Source organism: Fusarium fujikuroi, chromosome FFUJ_chr08 (genome assembly GCF_900079805.1).
Source record: "Fusarium fujikuroi IMI 58289 draft genome, chromosome FFUJ_chr08".
Taxonomy (NCBI): Eukaryota; Fungi; Ascomycota; class Sordariomycetes; order Hypocreales; family Nectriaceae; genus Fusarium; species Fusarium fujikuroi.
The window spans coordinates 2046890-2066937 of NC_036629.1; the positions used below are offsets into that span (position 1 = coordinate 2046890).

At 48.3% G+C, this 20048-nt stretch overlaps 10 protein-coding genes; 5 read left to right on the plus strand and 5 right to left on the minus strand.

Moving 5' to 3' along the window:
- Window positions 1–191: 191 nt before the first annotated feature.
- FFUJ_12472 (uncharacterized protein) lies at window positions 192–1398 on the plus strand (the record flags this gene model as incomplete). XM_023582082.1 has 2 exons in its annotated part: window positions 192–606; window positions 653–1398. 2 exons carry the CDS (start codon window positions 192–194, stop codon window positions 1396–1398), a joined length of 1161 nt encoding a protein of 386 aa, XP_023434670.1.
- Window positions 1399–2057: 659 nt separating this feature from the next.
- FFUJ_12473 (uncharacterized protein) lies at window positions 2058–2410 on the plus strand (the record flags this gene model as incomplete). XM_023582084.1 has 2 exons in its annotated part: window positions 2058–2143; window positions 2197–2410. The coding sequence occupies 2 exons, from the start codon at window positions 2058–2060 to the stop codon at window positions 2408–2410; spliced, it is 300 nt and encodes a 99-aa protein (XP_023434671.1).
- Window positions 2411–2587: 177 nt separating this feature from the next.
- Window positions 2588–3936, minus strand: FFUJ_12474 (related to AIF1 Apoptosis-Inducing Factor; the record flags this gene model as incomplete). XM_023582085.1 has 3 exons in its annotated part: window positions 2588–2707; window positions 2760–3065; window positions 3115–3936. 3 exons carry the CDS (start codon window positions 3934–3936, stop codon window positions 2588–2590), a joined length of 1248 nt encoding a protein of 415 aa, XP_023434672.1.
- Window positions 3937–4409: 473 nt separating this feature from the next.
- On the minus strand, window positions 4410–5741 carry FFUJ_12475 (uncharacterized protein; the record flags this gene model as incomplete). XM_023582086.1 has 2 exons in its annotated part: window positions 4410–5000; window positions 5034–5741. The coding sequence occupies 2 exons, from the start codon at window positions 5739–5741 to the stop codon at window positions 4410–4412; spliced, it is 1299 nt and encodes a 432-aa protein (XP_023434673.1).
- A 1604-nt stretch (window positions 5742–7345) lies between these two features.
- Window positions 7346–9304, minus strand: FFUJ_12476 (putative HOL1-like protein; the record flags this gene model as incomplete). XM_023582087.1 is given in 9 exon segments in its annotated part: window positions 7346–7582; window positions 7634–7738; window positions 7786–8490; window positions 8540–8632; window positions 8656–8816; window positions 8837–8994; window positions 8996–9066; window positions 9115–9185; window positions 9235–9304. Coding segments are annotated over 9 exon segments (1671 nt in total).
- Window positions 9305–9590: 286 nt separating this feature from the next.
- On the minus strand, window positions 9591–10296 carry FFUJ_12477 (uncharacterized protein; the record flags this gene model as incomplete). XM_023582088.1 has 3 exons in its annotated part: window positions 9591–9632; window positions 9762–10007; window positions 10135–10296. The coding sequence occupies 3 exons, from the start codon at window positions 10294–10296 to the stop codon at window positions 9591–9593; spliced, it is 450 nt and encodes a 149-aa protein (XP_023434674.1).
- Window positions 10297–10832: 536 nt separating this feature from the next.
- On the plus strand, window positions 10833–11653 carry FFUJ_12478 (uncharacterized protein; the record flags this gene model as incomplete). XM_023582089.1 has 3 exons in its annotated part: window positions 10833–10887; window positions 10932–11272; window positions 11324–11653. The coding sequence occupies 3 exons, from the start codon at window positions 10833–10835 to the stop codon at window positions 11651–11653; spliced, it is 726 nt and encodes a 241-aa protein (XP_023434675.1).
- Window positions 11654–12104: 451 nt separating this feature from the next.
- On the plus strand, window positions 12105–13665 carry FFUJ_12479 (uncharacterized protein; the record flags this gene model as incomplete). XM_023582090.1 has 4 exons in its annotated part: window positions 12105–12127; window positions 12179–12546; window positions 12593–12858; window positions 12907–13665. The coding sequence occupies 4 exons, from the start codon at window positions 12105–12107 to the stop codon at window positions 13663–13665; spliced, it is 1416 nt and encodes a 471-aa protein (XP_023434676.1).
- A 168-nt stretch (window positions 13666–13833) lies between these two features.
- Window positions 13834–15609, minus strand: FFUJ_12480 (related to triacylglycerol lipase V precursor; the record flags this gene model as incomplete). XM_023582091.1 has 2 exons in its annotated part: window positions 13834–15364; window positions 15416–15609. The coding sequence occupies 2 exons, from the start codon at window positions 15607–15609 to the stop codon at window positions 13834–13836; spliced, it is 1725 nt and encodes a 574-aa protein (XP_023434677.1).
- A 988-nt stretch (window positions 15610–16597) lies between these two features.
- On the plus strand, window positions 16598–18199 carry FFUJ_12481 (uncharacterized protein; the record flags this gene model as incomplete). XM_023582092.1 has 3 exons in its annotated part: window positions 16598–16610; window positions 16667–17241; window positions 17297–18199. 3 exons carry the CDS (start codon window positions 16598–16600, stop codon window positions 18197–18199), a joined length of 1491 nt encoding a protein of 496 aa, XP_023435167.1.
- Between the last annotated feature and the right edge of the window lie 1849 nt (window positions 18200–20048).

Genomic DNA, 20048 nt, shown 5'->3' on the forward strand with positions numbered 1-20048 from the left:
AATTGGTTGCGGCTTTGAGGCCAGCTTTGGAACCAACAGTAATTAATTTGCCACTACAACACAGTTTAACAAGACTCTAATCGCTGTTTTGTCTACCTTTTGTAAGTTCCACTACATAAAGCGCTGTTTTCGCTCTTTGCTGCACTTTGCTTTCGATTGCAACACTCTCACCTAACCGAAACCTTCCCATCATGGCCGAACTTGCGACAGATCTATACATGCCAGAGCTAGTTGACAACAACCAGCACTCCGGTGCTCTTATCAAGACCTCATCGCCAATGTATGAGGTACTGAATGGACACACTGCTGTAGCAGTGCCTTTGAGTAAGAAGGATAAAAAGAAGTTGAAGAAACAAAAGGAGAAGGCGAACGAGAGGCTACTGTCAATCCAATCTCCTCCTGCCAATGGCCAAGAAACTATATTTGCAGAAGAACCATTAGCGGTTGAACCTGTCACAGCGGCAGAGGATCAAGGCCTGTTGATCGCTGTTCCCGAGCAGGTGGATTTCCTGGAAACCACACTGCCTGAAAAGGATCCAGTTCCGGAGATCGAGAGCATTCATGGACCGTCGGCTGATTCCTCCCTCCCAGGCCATATCAATGGTTGTAAGTTTGCGTTTTCCGTCTTTGGCATGACTCTCACACCTTACAGTCTTTGAGAAAGAGATATCGCCACCGGCGCCTGATCCACAGGAGCTCATATATCTCCCATTCAGCGCCCAACATAAGCTCATGGTGCACCTACAGGAGCGCCTTGAGACAATTTGCTTTTCCTTTGCCCAGCGCGTCCTCCCGCATGCTCTCGAAAGTCGCGGTTGGGATTGTTCAGAAATGGTCCAGTTGCATCTCTGGATGAAAGACCCTGTTTTCCAGCACTACATGGAACAGAATGTGCGTGACATGGAACATCGCCTTCAGATGATCAGTTTCGTTATCGAGATTCGGCGATGTGCTGTTAATCGGAAGCCGATTGATACGACTGTGTTGGAAGGCCTTCTCTCCTCCGCTTTGGACTTGGCTAAAGTTCTCGAGGAGCATTCTTCAGTCGATGAGCTTGAACAATTAAGAGAAAGTGTCATCCAAACTACTCATCGTCTTGCCGAGGAGACTCAGGTAATGCAGGCCAGACACGAGACAAAGTTGCAGAAAATCACCGCTGCTCGGGCAAGGTTGGATGTCATGGAGGAGAGGGCCAAAGCCTTGCTTTCCAAGAGGCTGAAGAAAAGTCGTTCTGCGGCCAATGGCAGAATCATCATGCTTATACGTGAGGCGGAATGCTCAACTCCAAAGGTAGCTTTGCCTGGGGGGTCAACAACGAGATCTTGTCTTGATTGGATGAACGATCTTGAGAGTAGCTTGGCTCTGGGTGAGGATGATCATGAGGACTTTGTCGGTTAAGAAAGCGATTGAGCAGCAAGCATCAACTGCCGACTGTAGCGTTACCCATTCCATACTGTTATCAACCTAGTCTACCACCTTCACCATTACCTGAGCCGTTGTCGTCAGTGATGCTTAGCTCATTGAGTTTCTAATCACCTCGGCAATGGTGGGATAAACGGCGGCACCAGCCTCACGGGCCACCCAAGACTCTGATTAATCAGCCCGGACTGACCTGAATCCGGACATTGGTTCACGGGAAGCCGATTTTAGTGCGATATGTGGGTTAATTGTTGCACCGTGGTGGAGTTTAGTTCCATACTCGGGGTTCTCGAGTTGTTCCGTAAGTGGAGATATCAGCCGATGCCTCGGCATCTTTCAACTCACCTCGCCAGGATCAAGAAAATTCTGTACCAGAAATCAAAGCGCCAGAAATAATCAGTAAAACTCCACAGGCTTTATTATTAACCTTGCGTTTGTATTTTTGGTGGTCAGGGTGGAGGCTTGGGGTTTATCTTTCTCCCATTAGTTCATCTATATTGGGTACCGTATAGCCGGGCCCTCTATTATTCGTATAAATAAATACTGTCCCGAACTATCGGTAACCCAGATCGATCATTCATCACTCACCTTGATCACCAATCAGTCCAATAAACTCTTTCAGTACCTACTCTCACATCATGGCTACCGTCGTTATCCAGTACCCTGTCGGTCACGATTTCGATGTCGATTACTATGTCAACACCCATATGCCTCTAGCCCACAAGTGAGTCTCAGCATCTATCCTGTCCCCAAAGAGAAATACCTAATGAATTACAGGATCTGGGGTCCTCAAGGCCTTGTCAGTGGACAGGTCATCAAGCTCGGGGGAGACAGCCCCTACCAAATTTATACTATCATCACATGGGACAGCTTGGCTTCGTTCCAGAAGGCCAGCGTTTCAGAGGAGGCGAAGCAGATTAAGGATGATGTGAAGAACTTCACTACTGCGACACCTACTGTTGTTATTGGTGAGACTGTCGCCAAGGCTTAGCTTGCGTATCGTCCTCGATGACACGTCTGCATTTGGAATTAGAGTCATTCTGATGTCGAATGATGTCGGTGGCAGATTTAGAAGGAATATACGTTAATAAATTATGGGAGATTAGAGATACCAATCTCATCGATAATAACCATGCAATGGTATACCCATGATACTTCCAAGAAAAGTTCATCCCGACTTTGCATTGAGTTGCCATCTCATCTTTCCAACATCCAAATCCGCATCTGGTCCCTTGGTTGCCTTAACCATCTCAAAATCTCCTTTCTGGATATGCACCACAGCGGTATGCTAAATGCGCGTTAATATGGATCCTCACCATTGAAGGGCTCAGTGTACTTACCGTCCCCAATGTCAGGTTCAGCATGCCTTCAAAGAACTGCGGCTTGTATTCTTTGGTGGCGTTCTTGCTCTTGATAAGGCTTAGGATATTTTGAACTGCAACCTCGCCCTGCATCATACAAGCCCGAGCTTGTTTTGCGCCTCCAGACTGAGCGACATCGCCTACAGCAAAGATATTCTGTCGGGACGAGGGCAAATTTTGGACTTGAAGTGTTGGCTTGACTAGGATCTCGCCGTTAGATGCGATGCTCTTGGGAGAATATGCGGCGAGGATGTCAGATCGTGGGCGAAGGCCAGTGCAGGGAATCTGTATTTCAAGTTAACTTGACAGCTTCTATGGTTCGTCTGTTACATACCACGAGATCAAAGGTCTTGGTCTCCCCGTTGGAAAATGCGAGACTGGTCTCCTGGACAGATTGGCCAGCATCACTTGGAAAGCTAGGTCTCTCGCCCAGCCTGACCTCGATATCTTGATTCTGGAGTGCAGAGATGACATGATCATGGAGCTTCTGACCAAACCTGGGTAAGAGTTGTTGCCTGGAATGAATAAGCGTGACCTTTTTGTTGGGGTACTCTTCTTTGATCTCGGTCGCCAGCTCAACACCAACTGCTCCAGCTCCGATTACCGCAATCCTGTCGGCGATGGCGACACGTTGCTGGAAACCTCGTAGTTCTTCGATGGCATCTTCTTTGATACGTGCATTCAATCGAGCTGGAGGAGGCTGGGCTGCGCCAGTGGCAATCACGAGATAGTCGTAAGGAAGGGAGACACCGCCGACAGTGTGAACATGGGTCTCGGTGATATCGGATGCCTCGTCGCAGACTCGTTGGAAGATGCCATCCGGAGCCCCTGCAGCGATGTTGTCGTAGGTAATGAAAGCATTGTGCTCTCGTCCTGACAAGACGGAGTTCCGAGGGAAGCTGAAGGCGTAGTTGAAATGAGAGTGCTTTTCGATGAGAATAACCCGATAACCGGAGGGAAGGGTGTGAGCCAGGCGCTGGGCAACAAGACTCCCCGCAAAAGATCCTCCAACGACGACCACGACACGTGAGTCAGGCAATAGTCGATACGTAGCGTTATGGATAATGGACTGTCCCTTGTGCACTACCATGCGGGCCAGATACGACACAATGACTTTGACAAAGTCGAAATAAAAACTTAGCTGCTGTAGATTCATTGTACAGGCGCGTTTGCTTAGGCTGCGTGATGGGGTTGGAGACGTTGCAGATCCACTAATGTCAAATGCGAGATGATCAGATAAGATCTTTTTAAATGAGAATTTTCGGACACGAAAGAGAATAAGCGGAACCGAGATCATCCGCGGGCTCCGATTTCCATCCAGCATCCGTGGGTAAATCACGGAGATAAATGAATAAACCGATTCTCAATGGCGGTGATTTCGAGGTTTGGGACAGGGGTTCTCCGAAGTCGGCAGGGGCCAAACTGACTTACAACAAGAGTCTGTTCACAATTTCGTAGTAAAATAGGATGGAAAAGAGATTGAGTTATTATAGGAACATATGCAAACGACAAATACTTAATAGTGGATATCTGCTCATTTGCTTCGGTAAAAAGGAAACAATTAAGCGTAGACCAAGTCCGTCTCTTGACCCAATATCCGTACACCGAAGCCGATTCGGTAAATTCGTATCAGAACACCCAAAGCCGTGACAGGCCACCCACGCCGGCAGCTGGGTCCGTTTGGCGGCTGCTACGTCTAGACCCTGATCTGACCCCGTCCTCGTCCTCGTCATCAGAAAAGCTCGGCGGGTGATCTTCTGGCGGTGGCTGGATCCATTCCGTATTCCGCTCTGCCTCAGGCCTGCTGGGAACCTTGATTGGTTCTTCACCAGAAAGCTCAAAGCTTTTTCCGGCAGCCTCTACTGTCATCTCCCATTGAATGCGGTGCGTGTGTCGAATGTTGAATGTTTGGAAGGATGGATACAGGTCTTTACTTCGCTGCAGACGAAGGTTGAGTTGCGCCCCGATATCGAGACTCTCCAAGGGTCTCATCTCAGATCCTAAGCCACTTCCCTGCAAATGCTGAGTATCCATGGATGATCTTTGCCATGGGATATATAAATCGCCGTCATACTGATTAAAGGCATCCTCCGCATGCAGTGTTACCCGAGCTTCGCAGTCTGTCTCATGAATATTCTTTCCCTTTGGGCACTTGATCTCGGTCTTTGCGACAACGTTCATGAAAATTCGGGTTATCTGAAGTGAAGGAAGACCGATCTTCTGTTTTTCAAGGTCAACCCCCTGGGGTGGAACTGCAAAGACCACGAATGACATAGGACCCGGAGCTTCAATCTGCAGTGTTGTCGGTGTTTGAATCTCAACGCTGGCCACCAGAGGGTTGTCGCCTTGGAGAGCGAGGGTCTGGCGTGTCGTATGAAGATCTATGTGAGCTGGAAATGGCTCAGGGTTGGTATACAGCATCCTGAAGGGTAATATTGCTTCAGCGCTGCCAGAGCCTCTCGATGCTGTCTTCAACTCCGCTTGCAGGAAGTATTCAACAAACGCCGACATTCCAGACATGTATTCGTACCGCTCGATCAAGAATGTCGGCGGAAGAGGCTGTTCCGATAACTCCGCTGTCAGATAAGTCTGATCCGGCCCTGCCAACAGCTGTAGTGCAGACACATCTATGTGATCAGGCAGTCTGATTGAGAATACCCAGCGCTGCTCTACATCGTGTTCAGCGATATGTATAGGGCCTTCGAAAACAGTTTTTGAGTACTCTGCTGATTGCACGAGATCAAAACGTCCGCGATATGTCGATGTCAGATGCCCGCGCCGCGCCACCATTCGGGATTTACTTCGAGCGTGCAACGAGATAGTGACGGTTGCCGACGAAGCGACGATATGACTCTTTCGAGTTATATGACCCGTAATCACCTCTCCGGGGATGTATGTTGAATCCGGACGATCCAAGTGGATAGTGAGCTCAGGGCCCTTTTTGGCGGGAGTTTGCGGCATGTCGGCAGAAGTACCATTCGAATCGTTTTGTCATAGGATCAATCCGTTTAGATGAACGGCGTGATCCTTAATATATACATAATACATTTGCTAAGGCATTGTCAGGTGCTCTCGTCAGACGCGGAGAAACGAAGTCGCATCACTTCCATTTCTAGCCAAATATACGTCATTCAGCCTTACAAGCCACCTTCAATCGGATCCTTAAGCCGTCCTCTCTATAATCGGGCGAACGCCTGAGTTAGAAGGGGAGATATGGAAGCTTGAAACTACTGTCCTTTAATGATAAAAGACTTTAGGAATTTGGTCAAATTTAATAATAATTTTCAAACCTCTAGATTAATTGATTCCAGCCCCTATGCTGGGTGTTTAGAGGACTTTAGCCCGCCAACGAGTATTACAGCACGATGGGATGGTGGCGGCCAACCACGAGGAGAGAGCGATTATCGTGTCAGTCGCTGATCCCATTTTTCTTTTTATGCAACTCTCAGCACAGCCTCTTTGGAGTGGCAAACTCAGTCAATTGAGGGTGAAAGAATGAACTTTAGGCCATGCGATAAAGTTAGGTTCGAAGACTCGAGGGGGGACAGCGATCCCGAGATTCATCTTCATCGTAACCTACCGTAGTAGAGTTTGGTGGGGTGATACAGTGCCCACGGGGGCTTAGGTGCCTGTGAGATGGACGGCCGCTGCCCGATGCCAGCAAGTGCCTTTCAGGTACCAATAGTGACAATGCAGGCGATGACTTCCTTCCGATATACCAACAGTTGTAGCTTGCAATTAGACAACAATCCGCAATAGCCTAGTAGATAATGCCTGCCTTTGTGGCTGTAGCTTCTGTGTTGAATTCCTGCTGTTGAATTAATTGAATTCAGTGATTGAATTGAAAATGCAATTGGCACTGGCTGTTTTGTTTTAGGTTGTAGCCCAGGGCATTTACTGTAGGCACCTTGCCCACTGGGGCTGGGAGATCTTAGCATTTAATCCACATCGGTCCTATGGAATGACCCCGCACCTCTCAGGGCTCTATTACAGGCAATAAAGGCGCTGGAAGCTGGATATCGATACCTATTTGGGCGCTAGACCTGCTAAATAACGCTTCTGTACTTTTCCTCTCAGCCAACCTAGAGATATCTGATGAAAATCAGAGCTCTACGGGCTCCGTATTAAAGTAAACATTGAACAATGGTTAACCTTTAAGGCTTCCGGGTTTCCCTGCCAATTACTCGTTTGTCGTTTCATTCTTGAAGCAAGATAGGATTCTAGATATCTATCGAGAAGTGAAATGATGCGACTGTTGTTGTGATCGCCATGTACAGTGGCTCTACTGACTTTCCTGTTTTATCAGCCAGTGTAAATTCCGCGACAATAACCGGAACGACAGGTACTTATGAACTGTCCGCCACCACGAGGTCCATTCAAGGAGGCTTGACTACAATAAGGAGAGAGTACCGGCGGTATTTATGCAGTCACCGCTTCAGATCGGAAAGGCATGGAATAGTTTTGCTCGATTGATAGTTCAATCTTAATACAGAGACATTCGTTCACGGGATATTCTAAATGGAGCTGAGGAGACCTTATGTTGAGAGCTCCTTTACAAGCAGACTTTACACTCTAGTCCCTGTCGCCATTCTCTTGTAACTTGTCTCTGTCTTCTCCCGGATCCTTTTGCCCCAGATCATCATTGGAACATGAAGAAACGCCATAGCCAGTGCCCATAAGCCCATGACAATTGTCATATTCTGCAGCCCTTGAGCATCAAGCCATGGAACAAGCGCAAACGAAATGGCGATGCTGAAAGCATTACGCATAAAAGCGACGCCGATGAATGCTTCTCCAGTAATCTAGCTACGGTTAGCATATGTTTCTCGTCGCAAGATCATAGGGGCACATACCGCTTGGTAGCTATCGATAGTCACGCAAAGCGCAACGTCGCTCAGACCACCAAGACCAAAGCCAAAGATGGCGCTACCAATACTTGGATATATCCAATGCATGCCCTATTTCTGTCAGTGACTTGGCCCAGTAAAGGCAAATCTATGCATACCTTTGCTGCAGTAATACCGAACATCACAAAACCACCACTCATACAGACTGCTGGGAAGTGGTTCAGTTGGAGTCGCATTTCCGGTTCGTAATATCCGTAGTTCTTTCTTGTGAACCAAAGAATAGCTCGATCAGAAATCGCACCGTAGGCCGAGCCCAAGATGCAGCCGATAAACACTCCCAAACTCATGTTTCCTACCCCAACGGTACCGAAGTTGTAAGGTGGCTGCGTGAAAACGATGGAAATAATCGACGCTTGAGCGGAAATCCAACAGAGGCAAAAGGCATATGTGAGGGCCGTGTACATGACAGCTGGGAAGCGGAATAAGATAACCACAGCGGTCCGGACAATGCCAAGTAGGCTTTCGTCAGTTTTTGTGACAAGGCGCATGCGTTGACGCCACGTGAGAAGCGGGATATCAGAGTTGATTCGATGTAACGGGGCATTCGATGGTTCCAAGGTGACACACGTGCTCATTTCGCCTGTCTGTGTTTCCGAGATGTTGTCCTTCTTCGTCACCGCAATAGGAGTTGGAACCTCGGAGGACAGTTGTTGAGCCTCGAGATGCGGTATATACTTGCTTTCCTCGAAGAAGAAACAGAAGTATAGTAGTAGAGCACCGTCAACCGCCGTGGTGATCCAGTAGCAGAGCCGCCAGTTTCCATTCGCGGCCATATAGCCTGCAATCACGGGGCTCAGAAAGCTCTGCTGAGCATCAGTGACAATTCCGTTGTCTCCATGGCTTTCGACTTACACCAATCATAACCATGACCATGTATAGGCCATTCGCACTACCGCGTTGATGAACGAAATACAAATCCGCAATCTGGCGCCAGTCAGTGTGGTCCTTCATGCGTATTACTTCCATACCGTCATCTCGACAATACTCTCATTGGTCGCACTAGCCAGTCCAAAGATCAACTGTGATATGTATAGTTCTGTCAGGGTCTTCATACGCGCCGACCAGATGGCCATGGCAAAGATGATGGCCGTCGTAAGCAGATACATTGATCGACGTCCGTACTTCACCGCTGGAGGGATAAGAGGATACAGCCCACAGTGGTTCCGACATAGTTCAGGGCATTAGCGTTGTTGAGCTGGCCGTACGACCATCCGAACTCTTGGTTCCAGAGGACCCAGAAGATCAGTGGTAAGGAAGTTCTGTCATGGTTAGTGGCTCGTAGCTTGGTCGAAAGGCATGGTAGCTCACTGGGTAAAGATGATTACCGTGACTGCGAGAATGGGGATAAAGTTCATGGATTTCCGAGCACGCGACCAGTTCTAGGAAAGTCAGTCAACGCAATCGCATCGTGTTTGGCGCATCTATACCAGAGGATCGTTGGGGTCGTCAGTCGGCATCGGCTGCTTCACCAATTGAGGCGTTTCGGCAATACCATCCTCTACCAAGAATATGAGCTTGTGAACGAAGACCAGTATCTGTTTACTCACCACCGATCAACCGCACAGTTCCCGGCGGTGTCGTGAAGTCTGGCGGAGCTGGTGCTACTTTTCTGGACATGCTGAAAACGAGGATGATATTGCTAGAGAGATGTCTCTTGAGCAAGTTGGGCCGTGTAATTATGTGAGTTCATGATAGCAACTGGTCTAGGGGTTTTATGTAGGTGTTTATCTCTGTGTCGGGATGGCTAGTTGTGATAGGAACCTCTTGCGAGTCAAGATAGCATGGCCAGATGATCGATTGTCCTGGGGCTCCGCCTACCTTATACAGTTAGTCTTATCGTTCAACTCTCTCCTAGCAGCCGGTATCGTTGTCCGAAATGCGGGGGATGCGGGGACAGTCAAGGCTAAGGTTGAGTAACTTGGGAGAATTCGGCAGCAATCTTGACCTGTATCAACTGTTGGCCATTGCATACTTGAGCACATACCATAGTTGAACCCAGGGTCTCTACATGAAACAATCCACTTGATGAAAAAGGTGTCATTGAATTGACCAGAGTAATTGTTTATCTACCTACGTAAACATCCTCAACCTGCTGTCCAAGGAAATTGGTCAAACGCCAGCAATCAATAACAGCAGCTCCTCCAAATGATTGCAAAGCTCCGATAGCCACGATACCATTCATCCAATTGTACGGACTAGTTCCTGCTGCTTCAAAAGTGATGTGAGTAAAGTATTCCACCTCATCCTGCGTGTAATCCACGTCGATTGAGTCTGGTTGGGAGAACTCGATACCCGGCCCAGGTCGGAATAGCCCACGAGCCTGAACAAAGATATGATGACCATCATTTGTTTTGATCGTATACCTCGCATCTAGCTTATAGTAGATCTGTTCCTTTCTGTCAACACACAATGCAGCGACGCGTGTAGGTAATTGAGGCGCTGCCAACCTTCTTGGAATGAACTTGTTCTGCCCAATCAGCACCACTGTTCTCGACAAGGGTACCCTCTATGCCTGGTCCCTTTACAGTCCCAGATTCAATACCTGCAATCGACCTCGTAATACCTGTGCCTTGTATGTTCTCGATATCGTAGCCATTGGTTGGATGCATTTTGGCGACAAGGCGATACACAAACTCTAACCCCGGAGCCCTCATTGCTGGCATGTCGGGGTAAAGCTGGTTGCCAGGGCTTGGCTGCGTAATTTGAGATGGCTGCGACATGGCTTCAACGTGAACGATAGAAGTCTATTGGATGCCGGTGTGATTTTTAGTGCCATCTCTAACCCGTCGGATCTGTTAACCTTGTTTATATAACCACGCGTTGCTTACACGATGATGCTCGAGATCATCGATACTCGCCCGGTAATGATTAGGGCAATCAATCCCGCGCGGCACTGCATGCTTTTCTGGGTGTAGCGCAGAGTGACTGTTGATCTTTGCCGCTTTAAGCAGCCGGTGCCGCGCAGATTGAGGTTCCAGACCTTGTCTCTGGACTTCGCACTAAAGCGAGACAGTGACGGGTTTCACGGGCTCCGACAATACGATAGCCAGCTTGTCCATCGCTCGTAGTCTTTGAGGAAGAAAACACAGATAAGACAGGCGCGCAGTAGTTACCATTGCTCTCATCATCAGTATTCCGGGTCAGGATGTCGAAACTGACGAAGAATTCGTGTAAAGTCCAGATGAGGCCACTTGGGCTGGGTATGTTCATTGCTTTCTCTCTTAGTTCTCACTAAATCTTCCAGGCTATGGATCAATAAAGACGGCTGCTGAGATCGTCAGCCTTTCTTTCGCCTCAGATCCCCTGATCCGTTGGCTCTCTCGCGATCGCTCTGGTCCCGGCTGGGAGACCCTGACACCTACCCTGCAGCAATGGCAAGAGGCACGTCTGCGCGAGTATTCCGTGCGTGGAATCGCTATGGAAGCCGTTACAATGGATGATTCTCACAAAAGCATTGGGTCATGTTTTTTGTTCCCTCCCAAGCCACTGTATCGATGGCTGAATCCATTGTGGTGGCCATCATACTCACGAGTTCTATGGGACGAATGGTGGATCAAACCAACGGAACCGTTCTCTTTAGAAAAGGTGATACAAGTCGAACAAGCGAGTAATAGCACATCTAACAGGCCTTTACAGAGGATCGGGATCATGATGAATTCTCACAACGATTTCGAGCAGAGAATCAAGGAGAAGTATCCACCAAATTCTCTTTACTACCTCGAGATCGCCGCGGTCAGACCTGATGCGCAAGGGATGGGAGTTGGGAGAACGATCATGCAATGGGTAGTGCAGGAGCTAGGAGACGATCCATGTTATATTGAGTGTACTGATGAGAAAAATGTGGCGTTTTACGCCAAGTATGGCTTTGAGGTTGTTGAAGAGGCGGAATTGGTCGACGAGGAGGACGCAATGCCACCAACGACTTTATTTTACATGATTAGAGATACATCAACACTCAAGAACTAGCGCGAGAGACGATCTATAAAGAAAAGGTCTCACAGGCTTCGTTTGTTTCTTGTTACAATAGTTGAACGTATCCTTGAAATGACTTATGAAAGGTGAAAGTTATGTAGACGATGTACTGTTTATGCGTCTTTATGCATACGCTAAGCGACCTTAAGTTAGTGTATCCCTTATCATTTCGACGTAAGCTTTATCGCTTTCAAATGGTGCACGTATCTCGACGCTAGTCTATTTCAGGTCTCTACAATTCCCCTCCTACTCTTTGATCTTTGGCTTGTGGCGACGAGCTATCTCGGCCCGAGGCATCGCCCCTCACGTCGATAAAGGCATTGCGAAAGGCTTGATGACAATGAATGTCATTCTTTTGTCGAGACTTGCTGTTAACACGATATAATTTATCCTCGGGCACGTCGCGTTGCAACCCCCTCCCGTTACGCGTTTGGCTCAAGCACCTATGAGCTCACGGTCGCGACGCGGGTAAGTAACTTGTTGGTAGCAGCGGCGATATCTTAAACTAAGAGTTTCCAGTTGCTGGACCTGTAAGAGAAGACACAAAAAATGTGACGAGAAACGACCCGTCTGTGAAAGGTGTGTCCAAGCGGGCAAGACCTGCGAGGGCTACAAGACACGTTTGACATGGGGCTCTTCCGACACTGCAAGCTCAGCAGGGGGTGGTATAGTCTTGAAACCAGTTCGTCCGCCACGCCAGAAGGGTAATTCTTTACGTGATAGTAGAATGTGTCCTGTTGTTGAGAGCGTGGTCGACGAGTTGGTGGACTTGCCGGACTTTCCCTCAATACAGTCGCCGGATGACCTGGACCTGCTATGTCTGCAATTCGAATCATTCTCCGAGGGCTTGCCAGACGAGGAAGTCTCACAAAAGCTCATGGACAGTTGTAAGCAAATAAACTGATGTATTGTGACCATCTAACCCGTGTGTAGTTACCACTATCGGCTACCAGACGATAACAGGTCGTGCTGGACATGATACCATGTTCAAGTCCGACATTTTACCACTTTGTGAAGAAAGTATCTCCCTTAAACACGCTTGCTTAGCATACCAAGCAAGTCTTGATATCGATACGAGCCACTTGACACCTCTGTACATGCAATCGGCTCTTTCAAACTATCTTAACGACTTGGAAAATCCAAGCATGTTGCGCCAAGATGTGACTTTGGCAACCGGGGTTCTATTATGCAGCGTCAGCGTAAGTAGGAATGCTATATACATGCCAGGGCTACACTGATACTAGCAGATAAACTCACTATATATCTGGTCGCCGCTGCTGAAAGGCCTTCACGGAGTTCTTCAAGCGCGTGAGCTGCTAGATGATCCACAGCGACCCCCCGTGGCAAACCACCTCCTTGAAGCTGTTGGGCTTCTAGATATACCGTTCTTCACTCTGAATAGGATTACACCATCACTGGAAATATGGAAATCCTATGTCCAACCTCACAAACACTCTGGTATTGAGCAAACTTCAGGGATACCTTATAGTCTAATGAACCTGCTAGCAAACATGGACTCGACTACTATCGAACAAGATCTGTTGCAGTGGCCTGGAGAACTCGGCGATGAGTTCGCACAGATCCATCTTTGGGAAGCGTTCCGACTTGCAGGTATTCTTCACAGCCGTTGTCTGGCTGATCATCAGCAAGATCAAACAATGCCACCAAGAGCCAATGTCAGCACCGAAATATTACGCATGAAGGTGTTTGCATCGATCCAAGCAATTATCGGAATCGGCACGTTCAATTTTCGACTCTCACTCGCCAGGGCCATATTATATCCTCTTTTCATAGCTGGCATTTTGGCAGAAAACGCCCAAGAACAGCAACTGACTCGAGTGGCCTTCCAATACATAATGCAAAAAGGGCAGGAGGGCACTGAGCAGATAATCATGGATATAGTGGCAAAGGTTTGGAAGAATGGCAAAGACGGAAATGAAGCGTCCAAGTTGATGATAGCTACTGAGGCTACGGCGGAGCTGAATGCTGAGATTCATCTTTATTGAAGCTTGATAAGCCATAATAAAAGCGTCTCAGAGCCCAAACCTAATAATTCATTCATATCTACGCGGGCCCAACATACGTCGATGAACGTTAACAGAAAAAGCCAATAAAGGTCAAGATACCAGAGTAATGAACGAAGAGATCATATAAATCGGCCACTATAGTTTCATCTAAGCTAAGACTGCTTCCTTGATGCCGATAGCACCAGGGACTACCGGCTCTGCCTTTATATCCTCACTAAACTGGCGAGGTCCGTCATCGAAAGTCCCCATCTTGTCCCTTTTACAAGCAATGTTATCAATAGCCAGGATGAACTCTTCCAGCACACCCATATCGAGAATCTTCTGCATACGAGTGTATCTTCGTACGTTCTCATCCTCAGCTTCCGTGACGACTTTGCTAGTCTCGTCCGGCCCAAACCTCATCCATCGACCACCATCAGTGAACCGAGGCCATGGATCTTTACCATAGCAGTAATCGATAAAACTACCAGCCATATTTCTTGCAAGCTTCTGCTGGCCTGGCGTCAATCTCTCATCGAAATTGAGGAAGACATAGAGCAGATCGAGTGCATGGTAAGCTTGACCCTTGAATATACTGTCATGAGTGCACACCTGGTCGAAGTGATAGCCGTAAGTTTGCGGAATATTCGAGCGGTGAACAGCGAGCCAATTGTGGATCTTGAAGGCCGAATCACCTGTCATGTCTTCCAGGGCTTTCAGGAGCTCCTCTTTCGAGAGATCAGGAGTGACACCATAGAGATCAAGGATCTCATCAGTAGCCTCTTCACTCAAGAACTTCTTCATTCCAGTTCTCCACGAGTCAAAGGTCTCCCCAGCAAGATCTTCAGTGAAGATCATAGCTTCATCGGTAGTATCTCCGACCATGTAACTCTTAAGCCACGCCGGAGGTGAAGTAATACCGTTCGCGGTAGGCTTTGTCTTATGGAAAACGCCATCATCGCATGGATTGCCTGTGGCGTTGAGGAGACCCTCCACTGGGATTGTTGCAGCAGCTACGACAGCCTCAGGGATACTTCGAAGCTGATCGAGAGCAGAAGGAGAGTCCGCATCAATGCCAAGATATCTCAACAACGCGCGGTAATGCTTTTCGTGATGCTCCAATGGCCAAGTCTGGATGGTGTTCAAATGACCAGACATGGCGATGGCGCGATGGAAGGGGGCTGGATCCTTAGCAGCAATGTTGTGAGAAACACTCATACCACCAGCAGACTCGCCGAAAATGGTAACGTTGTCTGGATCACCGCCAAACGAGGGGATGTATCGTTTCACCCAATGCAAGGCAACCTGCTGATCGTAAAGGCCAAAGTTGCCTACACCTTCAAGACCATCGCGCTCTATATCTTGCTTAATTGCGGCTGATGCGAGAAAACCGCCGAGGCCGACACGATAGTTGAGGTTGACTGTGACAACAGGCGTATTGCGGGCTGCTGCGAAGGTCGTCAAGTTGACGCAATCGAAGACGCCCTTATTGGCACCGCCGAAAAGAAAAGATCCGCCATGGATATAAACCATCACGGGCAACTTCGAACCAGAGTCAGAACCCAGTCTTGGTGTTGTGATGTTCACGACAAGGCAGTTGAGCTCATCTTCAATTGGCTCTTCAAAATGGGGCGCAATGTCAACTGGGACAAGGATATCTTCAGGTGTATTGTACTCTGGCGGGTTCGGCGCACTGGGTCTATAGAACAGATTTAGTAATAATTCCAGAGCGGAACTCGAAATTAATCACCCCAATTTTGTCCCATCGTGAAAATCGCCGGGCCATGAAGTTCTGAGTTGTGAACGTGTCCAACGCTTGGAGAGCGATGCGTAAGGGATGCCACTGAATTGGTGGATGTTGTTAGGGAAGCTCAGGCCCTTCACAACCCCAAGGCCCTGAACTGTGAGCTCTGTAGTACCGATTGGGGTCGTGCTGGCAGGCATGTTTGACCAACTTGCTGAGGAAAAGTTCGTTGAAGAGAAACGAGATACTAGAACATGAGGCTCTTTGGTAAAAAACTACTTCTACACAGTCCCCAGGCAGTTTTTATAAGCTTGATAACAATGCCTTTTACTTTCCAAGACTTCAATTACAGAGGGTCAATTGTCTTGTCGCATTGGAGATGCCAGTGAACGCTGGGTGATCCACTAACTCGATTAAGCAGGCTGAGGAGCGTCCAACCCCCGCAAACGCCCCGTGCACTAGCGAGTCCGGCTGATACGAACAGCGACAAGAGGATAATATTCTCAGAAAGTACGGTAAATTGTCGGTATGGGCGACTTTCGTCGGCGAAACGATGCCCCTCAAGATGCTCGGAGGCGGGATTTACAGACTGTGTTCTACGGATCCCGAGCATGCCGTCTCAGAGACCGAGGGTTCCGATTATAAGGACACAGCACTGCTTGCGACAGGGCGTCTAGACACATACCGTGAACAAGGCAACGTTGTGACTTAGAAGGGTAAATAGGGCTGGGTGTCGTTGGTATTACAACCCGGGACAGCTAAGCCAACTATCATGCACAGCTTTCGCCATTGGCAGGAGTGAAGACTGAGGAAGGCATACTGAATGAAGCCATCTCCAGAGCTGTGACGATGGATACCCGCCAATCGGGTCGTTGCAAGCGGGATATGGATGATCTAGACCCAATGAAGCATGCCTGTGCGAGGGAGGGGGATGATCCCGATCATTTTCAGGGATCATGCCAAGCGACAGATAAGGGAAAGACCATATCAAGGCAATAGAATACACAATTTTCTTGCTCGCTGACTATATCTCGAGAGCTTTATTGTTCCAAGTCCTGATTCACATTGACCAGGACAATCATCTCCTGAGCCATCTTGTCACACCAAGGAGCAAGCTTTACCCCGCGCGTAACATTTCCATTGATAACGAGACTTGAGAATACAACAAACACTCATTCGTGGGCAGAAATGGCAGGAAGCGGTAGGTCTATGGTCATCTGTCCATCTCATATCGCTTGCTCCGGCTCACCGTATCAGAATTCATCCAAGATGTCGTGAAGCTCATCACGGTTCAGTCTGGGCTACCAAGTACAAACCCAACGACCCCGACCTGGCAGACTCCACCGCATCCAACGGTAGCAAGCGCACAGTCACATGCCTTGCCTTCAGAAACCGATATCATCATCATTGGTTCCGGCATCACTGGCATTGGCGCGGCGCACTCCCTCCTGAACCATGCGAAAGGCACTGATCTCAAGGTAACGATGCTTGAGGCCCGCACAGCCGTAAGCGGAGCGACTGGACGAAACGGAGGACATCTTGTCTCTGATAGTGATTCCTTGTTTCCGGCTCTTGCCGAGACGATTGGTGTTGAGCGCGCGATAGAGACTGTGCGGTTCAGCGATGCCAACATTCGCCGCCTGAAGGAACTTATCGCTCAGTTGGATCCTGAGGATAGAGAAGCGGTGGAATTTCGCGAGGTGACATCAGCAACGTCTTATACTGATCAGAGTTCATTTCGAGGCGCTATTGAAGAAGTCAAGCAACTGCTCAAAGCGGTGCCTGACAGTGATATCAAGTTCAAAGTATACAATAGAGAGGAGGCGGCCAAGGTACCTAGGTTGAGGAACGTTCGTTCATGCACCAACTACTGACTACCTGTACCAGGTCTTTAATTTCACGAATGTCGTTGGCGCAGTTGCGCAAACTGGAGTCGCAGCCTTGTGGCCATATCGACTTCTAACCGCAATCTTGGCCTCCCTCACAAAACAGTTCTCGGACCGCTTCTCGCTCGAGACGAACACGCCCGTTCTCTCAGTGCAAGTTCAAGACGATGTTTTCGAATTTCCGTACCTAGTGCGCACACCAAGAGGATCAATTCGAGCTAGACATGTCATCCATTGCGCTAATGGGTACTCAAGTCATCTGATCCCTGGTCTTGTTGGCAACCTGTATCCATTACGGGGAACTATGTCTACACAGAAGCTGGGCCCCAACTTTCCGCGAGCCGGCCACAGCATGTCTTGGTCGCAAGTCTCTCTTGGCACATATGACGCAAAGACTGGACATATTCATCTGGGCCTGTACTACGCTCAGCAAAATGCGAAAACTGGGGTAATGTTCCTCGGCGGCGAATCCCAGAGCCTCAAGGGTCTTCTTACAAGCGACGATTCAAATGTTGCAGACGATGCTCGCCAAACATTGACTTCTGCAGCACCCGAGATCTGGAAAGATACAGCACCGGTAGAAGCCCTGAATGTCTGGTCCGGAATAATGGGATTCACGGCAGACGGTATGCCCATCGTGGGAAAGCTTCCGCATAACCTCACGGGTCGAAGTGGAAGTGGTGAGTGGATTGCAGCGGGGTTCAATGGTCATGGCATGGATAAGTGCTGGCTTACTGGTGAAGCTATTGCGAGGATGGTACTGGGAGAGACTGATGTTCCTGGGTTTCCCAAGGCATACCTGTTAAATGACGATCGGATGAAGTGTTGGTCACCTCAGGGAGCTGCTGAAACGCTGATGGATCATATCATGGTTGGGAGCCAGGTTCCGACAAGCCATCTTTAGTACTCCCCAGTTGCTTTTCAGCTTAGCAAAGCAATTTTCAGCGGCCCATGAGTCAAACAATGAACGTGTACACGAAGCTGCTCAAGTATTCTTTATTGCGGCAAGCTTGGCTCTAACAAGGCTTGAGCTACCGCCTAACGCCTGAGTATAGTAACTCGTATGGTCAGGCGTTCCAGGTTTGAAGTATCATTTCAAGGATTGGAAGCACCAATAAGAACTATCCCATAGTAATACAGAAGAGTTGCAGAGGGGCTAGCAGCTAGCAGCCACGATAGACCATGAGAGAAGTTGGTGAACCTTGCTCTACACATCCAGCACCTGCAATGAATACACGCTCTAAATCAGATTTAGTTTAGCCAGCCAGGAACTGTAATAAAAGATCTTAGTCTGCGTCTCGGAGCTATTGAACAAGCTCAATAAGCTTATATCTCAGCCGACCTCACCTAAAAGCTGGCGCGTAGCTCCATCACCAAATTTAAGGCTCCTGATGTCGGACTAAAACATCCGACTTCGGTCTCAATCACAAAAGGGGCTTCCAGCGCTATTTTGGCTCTCGAGCGGGGCCTACGACGGTATTTTGTAATCCACCCCCTCTTCGAGGCAGTTGAGCAACTTGTTATAGCCAGCCGCTCCATGCTTCAGCCTCGAGGGCTATCACATACCAGAACTTCGTTGACCAATGGTATTAGGTCTTCAAGTTAAGTAACTGCAGCTATTGATTTACTAAGCTAGCAAACCATTCTTGGGAATCCAAGGCAGCCTCGTGGTCACCTGGGTCTGGAATGTAGTGGTCATCTCCCCTCCAGAAACACGCGCCAGAAACACGCGCTATCGAAAAACTCAAACCACAACCGACTTGGGGCCTACAGTTGACCATGAGGTTGATTACAGAGTTCTGGATGAAAAAGAAAACATTATTGAGAGGTGACTCATTTATAAAAGCAGCGAAAACAACAGAATGTTACTCCAGAGTCGAAGACATTTCTTAGAGATCTATAATGCTGATCTTAATATTTCTCTAGTCCTTTTAGCGTCCCATGGGCGCCATTTGAGGCATTATAATGCTTCAGGACGTAAACAGGTTGTCTTTGCTGGTCTGGACCATGGTCTACAGAAAAAACAAGACTAATTCCTGAGGTCTAAATCTACAAACCAAAGATCACAGAGTAAGCCACACAAGATCCACTAGGGGTTCAGCCAGCCAAGATGTGAATCGGTAGGCTAGCGCAGGGGGGACCAGCGCAGCGGGTGTATTAGATAGAGATCGTACAGTAGATCTTACAAGGCGGTCTGCCAATAAATGGAAATATTCATCAGATACACTATGAAGATAGTACAATACTGCATGTTTCTCATTGAATATATAGACTGAAAGCTATGAAATATGGTATTTGGCGTGAGAAAAGCTGTCTTAGAACGATCTTAAAACACCGAGGCTCAAAAGCTTTTACCCGGGAACAGGTCAAGAACGAGCTTTTATGGCATTTAACCGGTTCCCAATACTCTCGTCTTTGTATTTTATAAAGATGTCACAGAAGAATGCCATTGTCATGGCCGGTACATAAAAGGACACAATGCCATGTTCTCCCTTCTTCATCCCTCGCATTGTCACTCGGCCCCACGTGCACCCCAACCCTTCAAAAAAGCGAAACAAACCGCGTTCGATTTTCTGTCTATTGATTTCAGAGTTCTAAGCTAGATCGATTTCTTTCCGGAAAGGGAGTTCAGCTGCGAACTAGCATACCCAAAGAGAAAATAGTCACCCACAACTCTGGAACTCGAGGTCCCCTAATACAAGTCCAGCCACATCTAGACCAGCCACTGTTCGCTTTTAGGGCGCATTTTCGGA